The sequence below is a fragment of the Rhizomucor pusillus genome (genome assembly GCF_041956525.1).
Source record: "Rhizomucor pusillus strain CBS 183.67 unplaced genomic scaffold VTP01scaffold_7, whole genome shotgun sequence".
Taxonomy (NCBI): domain Eukaryota; kingdom Fungi; phylum Mucoromycota; class Mucoromycetes; order Mucorales; family Lichtheimiaceae; genus Rhizomucor; species Rhizomucor pusillus.
In genome coordinates, this window is record NW_027192149.1 from 668722 (window position 1) to 681408 (window position 12687).

General features: G+C 46.1%; 6 protein-coding genes across 6 annotated transcripts; 2 read left to right on the forward strand and 4 right to left on the reverse strand.

Moving 5' to 3' along the window:
- Positions 1-692: 692 nt before the first annotated feature.
- VTP01DRAFT_9734 (uncharacterized protein) lies at positions 693-1217 on the reverse strand (the record flags this gene model as incomplete). The annotated part of the gene is made up of 1 exon (XM_069388992.1): positions 693-1217. One exon carries the CDS (start codon positions 1215-1217, stop codon positions 693-695), a length of 525 nt encoding a protein of 174 aa, XP_069240153.1.
- A 326-nt stretch (positions 1218-1543) lies between these two features.
- Positions 1544-4009, reverse strand: VTP01DRAFT_9735 (uncharacterized protein; the record flags this gene model as incomplete). Its single annotated transcript, XM_069388993.1, has 8 exons — positions 1544-1871; positions 1927-2240; positions 2294-2329; positions 2396-2546; positions 2622-2710; positions 2777-3164; positions 3279-3433; positions 3581-4009. 8 exons carry the CDS (start codon positions 4007-4009, stop codon positions 1544-1546), a joined length of 1890 nt encoding a protein of 629 aa, XP_069240154.1.
- A 403-nt stretch (positions 4010-4412) lies between these two features.
- VTP01DRAFT_9736 (uncharacterized protein) lies at positions 4413-5576 on the forward strand (the record flags this gene model as incomplete). Its single annotated transcript, XM_069388994.1, has 7 exons — positions 4413-4523; positions 4588-4660; positions 4717-4819; positions 4882-5042; positions 5108-5213; positions 5266-5377; positions 5442-5576. The coding sequence occupies 7 exons, from the start codon at positions 4413-4415 to the stop codon at positions 5574-5576; spliced, it is 801 nt and encodes a 266-aa protein (XP_069240155.1).
- A 328-nt stretch (positions 5577-5904) lies between these two features.
- VTP01DRAFT_9737 (uncharacterized protein) lies at positions 5905-7224 on the forward strand (the record flags this gene model as incomplete). Its single annotated transcript, XM_069388995.1, has 6 exons — positions 5905-6139; positions 6205-6560; positions 6625-6781; positions 6833-6870; positions 6931-7002; positions 7051-7224. 6 exons carry the CDS (start codon positions 5905-5907, stop codon positions 7222-7224), a joined length of 1032 nt encoding a protein of 343 aa, XP_069240156.1.
- A 324-nt stretch (positions 7225-7548) lies between these two features.
- VTP01DRAFT_9738 (uncharacterized protein) lies at positions 7549-9833 on the reverse strand (the record flags this gene model as incomplete). Its single annotated transcript, XM_069388996.1, has 2 exons — positions 7549-9731; positions 9788-9833. 2 exons carry the CDS (start codon positions 9831-9833, stop codon positions 7549-7551), a joined length of 2229 nt encoding a protein of 742 aa, XP_069240157.1.
- Positions 9834-10261: 428 nt separating this feature from the next.
- VTP01DRAFT_9739 (uncharacterized protein) lies at positions 10262-11363 on the reverse strand (the record flags this gene model as incomplete). Its single annotated transcript, XM_069388997.1, has 4 exons — positions 10262-10759; positions 10812-11044; positions 11133-11266; positions 11341-11363. 4 exons carry the CDS (start codon positions 11361-11363, stop codon positions 10262-10264), a joined length of 888 nt encoding a protein of 295 aa, XP_069240158.1.
- Between the last annotated feature and the right edge of the window lie 1324 nt (positions 11364-12687).

A 12687-nucleotide genomic window follows, 5' to 3' on the forward strand; every position in this document is an offset into this window, starting at 1 on the left:
CGTTGTGCTGCTCGCTTTCCTTCATAAACCTCTATTCGACGGCGGTTTTGTATCCACTTCGCTACTGCAAATAATGCGCTGTCGAACTTCCGGTTTATTCGGGTCGGCGCTCAATGGAACACACACTTGATTTGCTGTTGGAGCTCCTGCGCCGCGGCGCACATACGCCCGGCATTTTCGCCTTAGTCCATAGCAGTAGCCTTCATTTCTTTATGTCCTCAACGTGTTGGAGCGCTCCTCCGTGGAGATGCGCTTCGCGCAAAGACACAGCGAGGTTCGGGAATGTATAGGTTTGATACAAAAAGGTGAACTTAATGCTTGATCCCAAAACCTTGCCTTGGGCGCTCCTTGCGACGCGATGCACTTCACGCAAAGACACTGGGGATTTCCGGAACACAAATTATTAATCCACAGATTGAAAATCTAAGACTTCATATACACGTTCACACTATTCAGTGCAAACTACCGAGGCACACTCCTGAATAGTTATTGATAAGGAGAGAGAAATAGAGATACTTCCTGCGCGTTATAATCGGCCATAAGATTGTTAAGCTTTCATTTATGTATTTTGTTCAAAATCAGAATCAAGTGTACAGTATATCGCAACTATTTACGTTGACTTTTTATATATATGCAGTATCATTTTGGAATGGATTTTGGTATAGGATGTATGTTAGCTGGATCCAATACGGTTATGACGTTGAAGGCATCGACACAGTCTGGTCGAGTCGCGAATACACAGCGATGGTCTCATTGCAAGCAGGGCATGTATGGTGTACGTCCTTGAGCGGCGGACAGCAGAAGGGAATCAGGCAACCGCCGGAATGGCATCCCAGAATAAATAGCACTAATATGCTGAATGCAACTGCGCTTCCGCTCTTGTGCTCCGTCACCGTTTCCACCTGTTGCCCGCAAGACGGGCACTGCACCACCTCTGGATCGCTTTTGAGGCTCGAAAGAGGGACTACTGCTAAATCGGGCCTCATTTCAGAGATGGCACCATACATCGGTGTAGTAGGCTGCAGTGCTGGCCTGTTATCATTTGCAAAGGGAGCAGGTGGTGCTGATGGCGGCGGGAAACGGAGCTGGTCCGCATACGGTGGAGGCGGTTCTAACGGCATAGCTTGTGGGTCATAATCTCCCGTGGAAGAGTATGGAGGTGCAGAAGGCGCTGGCGGCGGCACAGACGGATACAGTCTGCCTCTATTGTTGTTCATATGTAAGCGTGACCAATGCAAGCGTCGGAGGAGTGGAAGAAGAACAAGAACAGGTTTGGAGCTTGCTGCAGTCCAGCTCAGCTCAGCACGGTGTGTAGCGCAGCACAGCATTGTCACCTGTTCCTTTCCTGTCTTTATTTCTTTTTTTTTACCTTACAAGAAGAATAAGTGGATGCAGTAAAGGTTTATTATATCGATTGTTTGCTATATAGAATGTCATTTTTGAGGGACTTTCTACAAATGTCTTAGGCGAAAGTTGGATTGGGGGATGGGGGGGGATAAAAAAATCAGATATCATGCTGGTATACATAGTAGGGGACAACTGCTTAGGCAGTCGCTTCACCAGAGTCGGTCGTTCCTCCTCCTCTTTTTGATTGATATAACATGTTTTTTAGTGCTCGCAGCGCAAAGACTGTCAAACCAATGCTGGACCAATCTTCGTCCAAAAGTTCGCGTAAATCTCCAACCGTTATGATATCTTGCTCTTTCAATTTGGCGGCCCACTCGATTGCTTTATCTTCTCCTCGATGCGCGGCTGCTGCAGTGGCACGTACAAAATCATCAATGTCGCTATCATCAGAGTACTCTGCCAGCGCTTGATTCAACACATTCGCTTGCTGTGGGATTGCTTCGCTTGCGCCGTTCTCTAGTGCCCTAAAAGTCGAGGACTGTCAGTTTTTTTTCTTCTTCCTTTTTGTCCGCGTCATACCTGCGTTCTTTCATTAATCGGTCCAGCTCTAGTTCGGCTTCTCGCAACCGTTCTTCGGCCTGCCGCATCTGTGTTTCAAGCATCTCGCGCCGCCGCTCTGCTTCCAGCGCACGCTCAGTAGCTCGGCTGAGTTCTTGACGTAACTTTTGCAGATCACTTTCGGCGTCGGTATCTCGTCGCCATACTTCTCGGTGGTCGTGACCGTTCACGCGACTATCTCCTTCTGACTCTTCCTTTTGAATATCCCGCAATATCCGATTAAGTTCTCCTGTAATCCAATGCTGGTACCGTTCAGGAAGAACTTGTTCCTCAATCTACACCGAGGTTACAGTTAACATAAGTCCTTATCGCGCGTGTTAAGTATTACCATTTCCGCGACAACCTCCTCGGCTGTATCTTTTTCCTGCTCTTACAAGTAAGCATCATCATCTTCATCACAGAAAGAAAAGTGATCCACGTCAATACTTGCCACATTGAACTCAAATTTAACTGACACTTTGTCTGATCCCTTGAACACAACCTGCAACGTTAGCAGTTTATGCGAGGGATCCGCCGCTAAGAGCTGCACATCCGGTTCAACCGCTAAAAAGGAGCACTCCAAGAGCTCTTGTGCAGATAATCTGAAGAAATAAATAGGTAACGGTGAACCATGCATGAGTATACAAGGTATTACCAACGCCACTACACATAATTACCTTTCATTCTCATTCTCCGAGAGACAGCTGTTGATGACGTCCAAAACTTGTTGGTTCGATACTTTATTGAGGGATTCTGGTTTGATATGCTGCAATATTGAGATATATCAGTCACAGTGGAAAAATGTCCTTGCCTTTTCATCAATGCTACTTGCCTGGGAAACTTTTTTGTACACTTGTGCGGCGTTGGTGCATTCAGAGTAAGGGTACTCGCCGGTGACCATTTCCAGCAGGCACATGCCAAAGGCATAAATGTCGACCTTCTCGGAGTAACCCCGTTCCTCATACATTTCTGGGGCCATAAACTCGGGCGTCCCGATAAGCGTATACTTTTTATCGCCGAGCCACATATTTTCTGCAGTTCCCATATCACCAATCTTGATCTCATTGTGTGCACCGTTGATAAATATGTTGTCGCATTTGATATCTCGGTGGATGATCGGTGGGTTGTGACCATGCAGGTAAGCGAGTCCTTTGAGGATCTGACGGCTCCATCGTTTTACGATTTTCGGATTCGGCAAACTCAGTTTCCTGATATACTCTCTAAAAGTTTACCAGAGAGTACAAGATTGTTAGTTAGAAAGTAATGATCCAGGAGGAGGGCTGTACCGAGTTCATAGACTAAATAGAGCTCTCACAAAACCTCCCTTCTCTTACCTTAACGTGCCCGAAGTCATCAGTTCGGTCACAAACACGAATTCCGTTTTGTTTTGACCGATCCACGCATCGTGAAACGCAATGATGTTTGGATGCCGGACGGACTTGAGAATTTCAATTTCGTGTCCAATGTCCTTGTTGTTCTCGTGCACAATCTTTGCCAAACATCAGGCCATTTCATATATACAAGATCTCCCTCCCTTGCTCCATCCCCCAATTCCCATACACAGGGAAAGCTGTCTCTTTGTATCACACAGACATACACTAGCGCATGTAATCTCTTAATTTCTGTAAATATATACCTGCAGGACATTCCAGGCAACCTCGAATCCATCTTCGTGATCAATCGCCTTGTGCACAACTTTAAAGGCGCCTTTTCCGAGAACCGTGTTGAGTCTTCCGTATCGTTCGTTCGGTGAAATCTCCACTACACATTCTGCAACGTGCTGATTTGAGTGGTCAATGAGTTCTCCTGCGCTGCTGTTCGCCTGCTGCAGTGCTAGTGGCTGATGCATCTGTTCTTGCGCATCCAGCTGTGCTAAGTGATACGTAATGTGATCTGCGATGCTCGTCGAGCCATTGAGCGAGCCGAGAGATGACGACGACGGCGGGCTGAGTGAGTTTGACGAATTCGTTTTATCAAGGAGTGCGGCGCCGGGCGACAAGAATCCAAAATCTGTTGCAGGCTCAAATGACGCAGGCGGATGGTGCTGCTGCTGTGCCTCTGCCATGATGCAAACAAGGCGCGTTGAGAAAGAAAGGAGGAAAGGGAAAAAAAGTTGTTTGAAAAGAGAGGAGACGGACCGAGAGTATAGCGGGCGAGCGCGCACGGAAATGATTTGAAACACAGAGTGGATAGCGATGCAGCCAATCAGAACCAGCTAAACCGCCCAGTGCATGTATACATTCTGTGTGCGTACTAGCTCTGAAAGAGTTTAATACTACATATTAGCACAAGGTCATAGCTACTGGCAGACTCATCCACTGCATTTACTGTGCTTAACTTTGCTGTTCTCTTGGAGTTTGGTATTCGGTGATAAGTGATTCCGATGGATAGAGTTTCAAGCAGCGAACCATTTTTTGTCGCTCACTTGCTGGACGACCCCGCTTACGTGTCTTTTCACCGCCTGTACAATGTCAAACCAACAGCAGCAACTTGTTTCGCTTCGCGATCAATTGAAAGCAGAACTCAGTAGCCCCAACGCCAACGTCCAGAAATGCAACCAATTGCTGTCACAGTCTAAGGTAGAGACATTTTATAACAGTAATACGTATTTGAGGATTCTTACAGTGGAACGCGCGTACATAGATTGCATTTACAGTGCTTGGCCTTTTTAACCCAACACCTGACAAAGCAAACGTCGACACGCTTGTAACAGCTCGTAAGCATTCAGACATGGTTTGGTGGATCCAAGTTTCCGATTTTAACTGCTCCTAGGCGAGATTCTCGAGATGGGAGCATACTACAGTGTACGCGCAAAGGATATAGAGTCTTTTGAAAGATACATTGCTCAACTCAACACATACTACCACGACCTTGCGTAAGTGCCTTGGATACATAGGGAATTTGCTTGAATGTCAGCGAATAATTTTGTGTGTTTAGATCTGTCATTCCGCCTTCGCCTCAAATGTACCCGCTTACCGGCTTAAACTTATTACGACTTCTTTCTCAAAACCGACTATCTGATTTCCACACAGCTCTGGAAGCCATCGATCCTGACCAGCTTCAGACGAACCAATATATCAAGCAAGCCGTTGATTTGGGTAAGAGAATATTTGCGGTTATGGACATCAGGAGGACGTTTCCAGTAATAATTGCTTGTTTTTAGAACAATTCTTAATGGAAGGAAGTTACAACAAGGTTTGGAGTACCCGAAATACAGTGCAAGGCGAAGAATTCATGTTCTTTTACGATATCCTTATCGAGACCATCAGGTTAGACATGGAAAACTTCTACTTGCTAGCTGATACTGACGATTATTTTCAGAGATGAGATTGCAAACTGCAGCGAGAAAGCATACGACTCTTTGCCTTTACAAGATGCTGGCACTTTGCTTTTCTTAAAGAACACAAAGGAGCTGCTCGATTTTTGCCAAAAGGTGGGATGATATCATTTTCTCTCTAGCATTTTACAGATTGTGGTAATACATTCGATATTTGCAGCGCGGCTGGAAGGTACATCCTGGAGAACAGATTATCCACTTTGGAACAGAAGACAACACCCAAGTCGAAATACCACAGGAGCAGATCATTACACAAACTCTGGTTTATGCAAGAGAGTTAGAACGCATTGTATAAATTGCTAATACATATGCTTTTTATCTCATCAATTTATTTATTGATGTATTCCTGAACGCACTAAAATCGGCTGCATAGCGGCGCATTCTACTTTGTAAAAGACGACAGAATGGGTTCTTCAGTGCGTGAAATCAGAAGGAACAAGAGACTCTTCAAAAGTGTGTATATAGCCGATGTTGGGCACATGCTTCCGTCAATGCCAGCTGAAGCAGCAACCCCAAACATTTTGTGAGCGCTTCTTGAATTGGGCAACTATTAAGCATCATTTTTGGGAACATAACGCTGATACAGGCAGCAGTTGTTTCCCTTTGCGAACGCAATCCGTTTGATGGCATTCCAAGGCATACCACCGGATGAGCGCCTGCTGCGGGACTCTTCTTCTAGCTCTGGGGACAGCCTACCTGGCAGAGGAATATCCCCATCGTCGAACGAGATTCAATCCTCCGTGCGATCGTTTCTAAAAGAGCACACAGCGTATGATGTGTTACCGGTTAGCTACCGTTTGATCGTATTTGATACTCGTTTGCTGGTCAAGAAGGCGCTTGCTGCGCTTGTTCAGAATGGTATAATAAGAGATAAACCTTTATCCTTGCACTTTTACAAGACATCTTGACTTCAACCTTCCTAGGCATCGTGTCAGCACCCATATGGTCGAGCGAGAGACAGCAGTTTGCAGGGATGCTGACAGTTTCTGATTTCCTCAACCTGATCCAGTATTACTACAAGCATTCGTGCGTGGAAGATGCATTGCGGGATATCGAAAAGATAGAGATCCGACATTTGCGGGACATTGAGAGACGATTGGGAGCACCTGCACCGCAGCTCTTGTCGATGCATCCAATGTCGACCCTGTACGACGCCTGCCGCTTGCTTGCCGAAAGCCGTGCGCATCGCGTGCCGCTCTTGGATCACGATGAAACCGGAACGGAGATGATTGTTAGTGTTATTACCCAGTATCGTATCCTGAAGTTTATTGCAGTCAACGTAAGATGTGCACAATATATATGAATTATCTATCTCAAGTTGACAGAGCCACTTTTTCTTCTAGTACAAAGATACTCGATCGCTGCGACGTCCTCTTTCAGAGCTAAGAATTGGAACGTATCAGGGCATCGCAGTTGCTTCGCTCTCAACACCTGTGATTCAGGTGATCAACATGTTTGTCGACAAGAGAATCAGTGCAGTACCTATCGTGGATGAGAATGGTATGTATCAGTGCTAGTAATCGTAGTAATGCCATGGACTTATGACCTTAGATGTCGTCTTGAACGTTTACGAAACGGTGGATGTCATGGTAAGTTGATTAGACAAAGTCTACGAACAACGGAAGTGTAATTTACGTTTATTTTTAAAGAGCATCGCTCGTGCTGGTCGTTACAATGAGCTGGATATTCCTGTTGGCGAAGCGCTGGAAGCTCGTCCAAAGGTAGTACGCAGTATACCCAGTGGTTGCTCAATAATTAACTGATGGTAGGATTACCCTGGCGTCCATACATGCACGCTCAATGATACATTGTACTCTATATTCCAAACGATTCGCCGGCAGCGGGTCTACAGACTCATCGTCGTGGATCAGGATAAACGACTTGTTGGCATCGTCAGTCTGTCTGATATTCTGGGCTACCTTGTTGGTTACGAACGGTCATAGAGAGGCATAATTGTTTCTTTCATGGCTTGTCTTTTGTACAGCAATTTATGCAACCTTCATCTGCATCGTTTATCTCCCTCTCACACACACATCATTTATATACATATCTCTTCCCAAACCTTTTGTATGTACATGTTTCGTTTGCATCATCTATAAACTTGCTTTTTTCTTTTCGGGCAGAAAAAAAAGGACAGAGAGAATGACTGATGCCAGTGATGTATTGCAATTGTGATAGGAACAAAAAAATCTGTTATGTACAACGTGTTACATGGGAAGTAAATAGGGACCATATAAGAGACAAGAAGTAGGAAAGGGAAAGGGTTGCTAATATTGTGTCTGGAAAAGATACATATCCAATGCTTTCTTGACTTCGACAAAGTACGGTGCTACAGAATACGGTGTTGGATGCATAGATTGCGAGTTGGAAGATGCTGTTGTCGTTGGCGTCGAAGCAGAGACCTTTGCGTCGATTAGGTCGTCGGAAGTCAGGTCATCGACAAAGGATGGTGTGGCAGTGGCAGGGGTTGAGCGAAAGGAGCTACAAGTGGAGCTGGATGTAGAGGAGCTAGTGGCGGTGACGATGCTGCAGCTATCGCATGGAATATCATTACAATCGTTGTTGTTGTTGTTGTTGTTGTTGTTGTAAGGACTGTTAGGAGTATGGATGAAGCTGCAGAGAACATTTAATGCTTCCTGGAAGTTGCGCTTGGCTTGGAATTGGATGCGAGGGTTGGCGGACTTCATAAGCATGCGCATTGCATCGCTGGCGATCATCACCCAGTGTAAATCAAGGACGCAAGCAAGCCGGCATCGCAAGACCTGGAATATCTTTGCAGCTGCATCGCAACAGATAGAGACTATCAGTAACGCACGGTCCCCATCCATGCGTGCCAGGGATGCACCAACAAGATTGGTCCGTGTTGGATCTTGCATTAGTCTGGTTTCCAGTGCCAGCCAATAGCAGTAATAAAGCTTGTTGAGATAAAGAATCTGCGGATTCTGACACTGTTGAACACGATCCAGTTGCACATATTCCATGGGTCCATTCGCTAAGCGGTACTCTGAAGGCAAACTTTGCCACAGGCCAAACATTTGGTTCTCCAGGAACTCAACGTCGGTGCAGGCTATCGTGTCCATGGAGCCAGCCAAAAGACGATAACCGATTTCATCCAGTTTTGTAGACGCATGGCAATCATTGAGCCGTATAATGTGACAATACACCTCGACGGCACTGCGGAGTGTATCATTCGCTGCTTCGCAAGGTACAGGCGTTGGCTGACCAATGTCATCGTGGAGGAGTGCTGATGATACTCCTCTTCCGTGTCCGTCGTACACTATATGCATGCTGATTTCAAGATCCCGAACCATGTAAAATATCCGTCGCCATGACTCTGCTTCGGCGAGCGCCCGTTCATCTTGGCAATTGGTGTCACGCAGCACAGGAAGATACTGGCTGCGCAGCTGCATGCACATCGTCCAGGCTAAACTGATGTAAGTTCGTCCCTCGTTATTCCGAAGTAGGATTAAGGAGGACAGGGCCAAGAATAACAAGGTCGCAAGCACCTCCACGTTCGGTTCATCCTCAAACAAGATTTCCCGGAGCATCGTCTTTGCGTTTTCCCGGCAGCTTTCTGCGAGTTCTAGACGTGCATGTATCGGAACGGCAATGTGCTGACACTGTGCATAGCCAATGTACGCAGCGATGGCGTCCGCCAGCATGCACGACGGATTGAGCTTCAAATACTGCTCGTAATATGGTTGGACAAGGACAGGATTCACGAGACCTATACAGGAGAAATAGATCTCGATACAATGTATTTTGAAAAAAGTCGTTTGCTGCTTCAGCGTCGTGCATGACATGGCTGAGGATGCATGCGGTGGCGGGGTCGAAAGTCTCTCGTCTTCCTTTTTGCTGGTGAAGAATGACCATATTATCCCCTCAATAACCAACACCTTGTTGGTCACAGTAAGCGAATGCTCTCGTCTGTCAACGTGAAACGCAGGTGTCCGATCGGGTGAGTGAATGGAAAAATATCGCAGTGTCTCTCTGAGGAACACCAAGATGTCGGAAATGTTTTGTATGGATGTCTCGTAGCTGAAAGCGTCGCTTACCCGGGTAACTGTGAGTTGCCACAGACGCTTATCAGTATTGCTGATCACGTCATTGATCTTTCGGCGTTTGAGCCGTTGCTGCTGTCGTTGCTGTTGCTGCTGCAGCTGCGTTTGTTCACACGTGGTATTGCTTCCGCTGCTGCTGCCCCTGAATTCTCGCACATCGACGGCGACGTTGAGTTGCTCGAGTTGCCGCTCCATGGCCACGATTTCGTCCTCCAACAGTTGGACTTGTGTAAACATGCGATTACGTTTCGACACTGGCACAAACTTCTTTGGGATGACCGGCTTCGCAACATTCGTAAAGATGCAAGGCAGTGACATGTTGATACATCGCTCGCATTGCGTCCCTTGTGCCACAAAGCACTTTCGACGGTGCGCCCGGCAATTCTCACCTTTGACAGTATGGGGTAAAAAACGCAGCTGTGCGGCAAGCTATATATATACGTACATGGTTTGTTTCGCTTTTGCCGTGAACGATTATCCTCAGCTAACATGGAGCTTATTTTCCCTCGCTCCTGCCAAAAAGAAAAAAAAGTTAAACGGGAAGAAGAAAAGCAAGGATGAAAAATTGAATACCACAATGAATAAGCTTCCATGCACCGTCATTTCGGCTGCAGATATGCTTTGGTCTTGTGCCACGTGAGGAGGGCGGTGCACTCTTACCCCTTATGCACTTGCCATTATTATTATATTATTATTATCATTTATGAAACCTTGCTGGGGGTGGACAGACCAGCAAACCAGCACAAGAATAATTGAATTCCCTGAAATATAACAATAGAAAAAGAGAAAAAGGATTTTACAGAGGTAATAAAGACGCAAAAGGAAAAATATAGGAAGAAGAAAATAGATAAAAAGAGACAGCGTGAAGACGGAGAAGAAAATGGGACAAATAGTAGTAGGATGGAGATAGGGTCTGTTGCTAATAGTATCTACCGTTACTGTATGGGTCTCCATACTGTACACGGCTACTGTTTTCTTGTCTGTACATGTCGTAACTGTCGTAGCGAGGGTTACGACCAGAATATGATGATGTATCTTCCTTGTAACCGGCTCCGTAGTAGCTTTTGGCCTCTTCTGCAGAGAGACCGTAGTGGTTGTGTGAGCCTGCAGTCGTAGGTGTGTCGGGAGACATGTCGTCGAGCCGGATACCTGACTTCCTTCGGCGTCTGCGTTCAGCATCATCGTCGTCGCCGTAAATGTAGCTAGTGCAAAGGATCGTGATACCGTTTGAAAGAGCCAGCACTTCTACAGCGAGCGCAGCAAACAGAACAGCGTATACTCGGACGAACGCCGTGTGAACGTAGCTGTTGAGGGTATCGTAGCAGGGCGGATCGGTCGAAATCATGCCAGAAGTTGGGTTGCACGTGTCAGTAACAGCCGGAGCGTCCATCGCATTGTTGTAACCGCAGCAGGAAAACTATACAGATTATAAGTCATTGAGGAACATGGGTACGTGAAATGATGCTCACTTCGTTCTCAAGGTGGGCTCGGTAAGATTCGCTTGCTGTAGCCCAAATTGGTGCCAGGTAACCGGAGGGATTGGCCGCTTTTTGATACACTCGGATACCGATAACTACTTGGTAGACGAGCGCAACAATGACAATAATCATGTAAATATACGTCAGGAATTTGCGCCGCGTGAAGGCTGCCACGATGCCAATCAGTGCAGCCACGAGGATGATTGCCCCCAAAATCGCAATAACTATATAGAAGCAATGATATATGTGTTTTGGCTCAGTATCCATCTCTTTTTAATCCTCCTTTTTTCACCCGTTTTTCGATTTGCGTACGTTTAAATGTGAGTTCGGGAAACAGCGAGGCACCTTTAAAACGGTCTCGTTCGCCAATCACGCCGAATGCAATGAATGCAATGCCGAGACACGCAAAGAGCAGATTGGTGGTGATCACGTATACTTTGCTCAGCCTAAATAAGCGTTTAAACTTGTATGAATGAGCCAGTCCTTTTCGTTGTTGCAATCACTGTAAAACGGGCTGAACCTTGCACAACACGTTGCTGCCATGTCGACAATGTGGGAGCGTTGCTAGGTTATGTTATCTCTCTCGAAGGATCGGTTGGTTGGTGGACCGAGGATGTCTGTTGTTAAGTATCACAGCGGTCCCTTTCACACAGTTTCCAGGTACGGCTGAATAGCTGAGTGAGTGAGTGAGCGTGCGTTTGTTGCTTTCTCACTTGAGCGAGAATAGTTTTGTTCAAGGGAAGAAAACAATAGAACAGAGAGAGAGAGAGAGAGAGAGAGAGAGAGAGCGTGAATGCCAGGAGGATAGATCCTGCTGTTACTACGAAGGGAAAGTAAGGGGTGAAGTGCTGTTAGAAACAAAAGAGAGAGAGGAAGGAAAAGGGTGTGTGAGAGTCAAGAGAAAGGGAAAGCTGTTGCACCGTGCAGCAGCAGCAGAAATTGTTGATGGGCTCTGTCGCCGTCCGACGATGAACTATTTTTTAACAACGTTAACTTTGAGCCCACTCACCACTGCCTTGTCTGTGCGACCTCGCTGTTCTCGAGCGAATCAGATACGTTGATTGAAATGAATCGGTTTCAATTCGCGAAGCGCTAAAGTGGACCTGCAAGGCAATTAAGAGCCATCAGGCTCTGCGGAGAATCGCAACACACGCAGCTCTACCCAAACAGGCCTGAAAGAATGTTTCGGAAATCCTGGAACGCCTTTTTCAATGTTAAGCAGCAAAGGAGCAAGTGCACATTTTGCGGAATCTGTCAAGCTATGCAACAGTAAGCGGATCATTCGCTTAATGAAAAAAATTGTTGAATTTGGATAGATATGTGTCGATCTCGCCAAGAGCCAGACTAAACTGTGGTACGATCTACCGTATTAGCCTCGTTAAGTTAATCAAGCCAATTGTAAACCGGGATCTTCCTTTTCATCACTCTTCTTCCTCCCTCCGGAGATATTTACAGCTACTTGCTATCTCACTGACCACAGCCATAACGCATCCTATTTGACAACATGCTCTTATCACGTTTTTGTTCCTGCATTCTGCTTAACTGCTGCTCTAAGGATAATTCGGTATATAGATAGATGATTATAACGATAGACACAGTGATGGACCATTTCCTGAATTTGAATCAAGGTTGTATTTCGATATCTATAGACGAGACCCTTGCCAGGGCTGGATCCTTGTTTGTTATGTCCATGAACCTGGATCAGAACTAATCGTTGGGGTTCAAGAAAGGGGAAGAAACAAAATTTTCTCCTCCAAGTTTTGGGCGTCGATACAAAGTTTAGCCACCTGCTCCATGAACTCCAAAAAGTCGCCGCCGGCTTGTTCCCTTTTTGGCCACAGGACCTGTTATTTTGCTTTTCTTCATC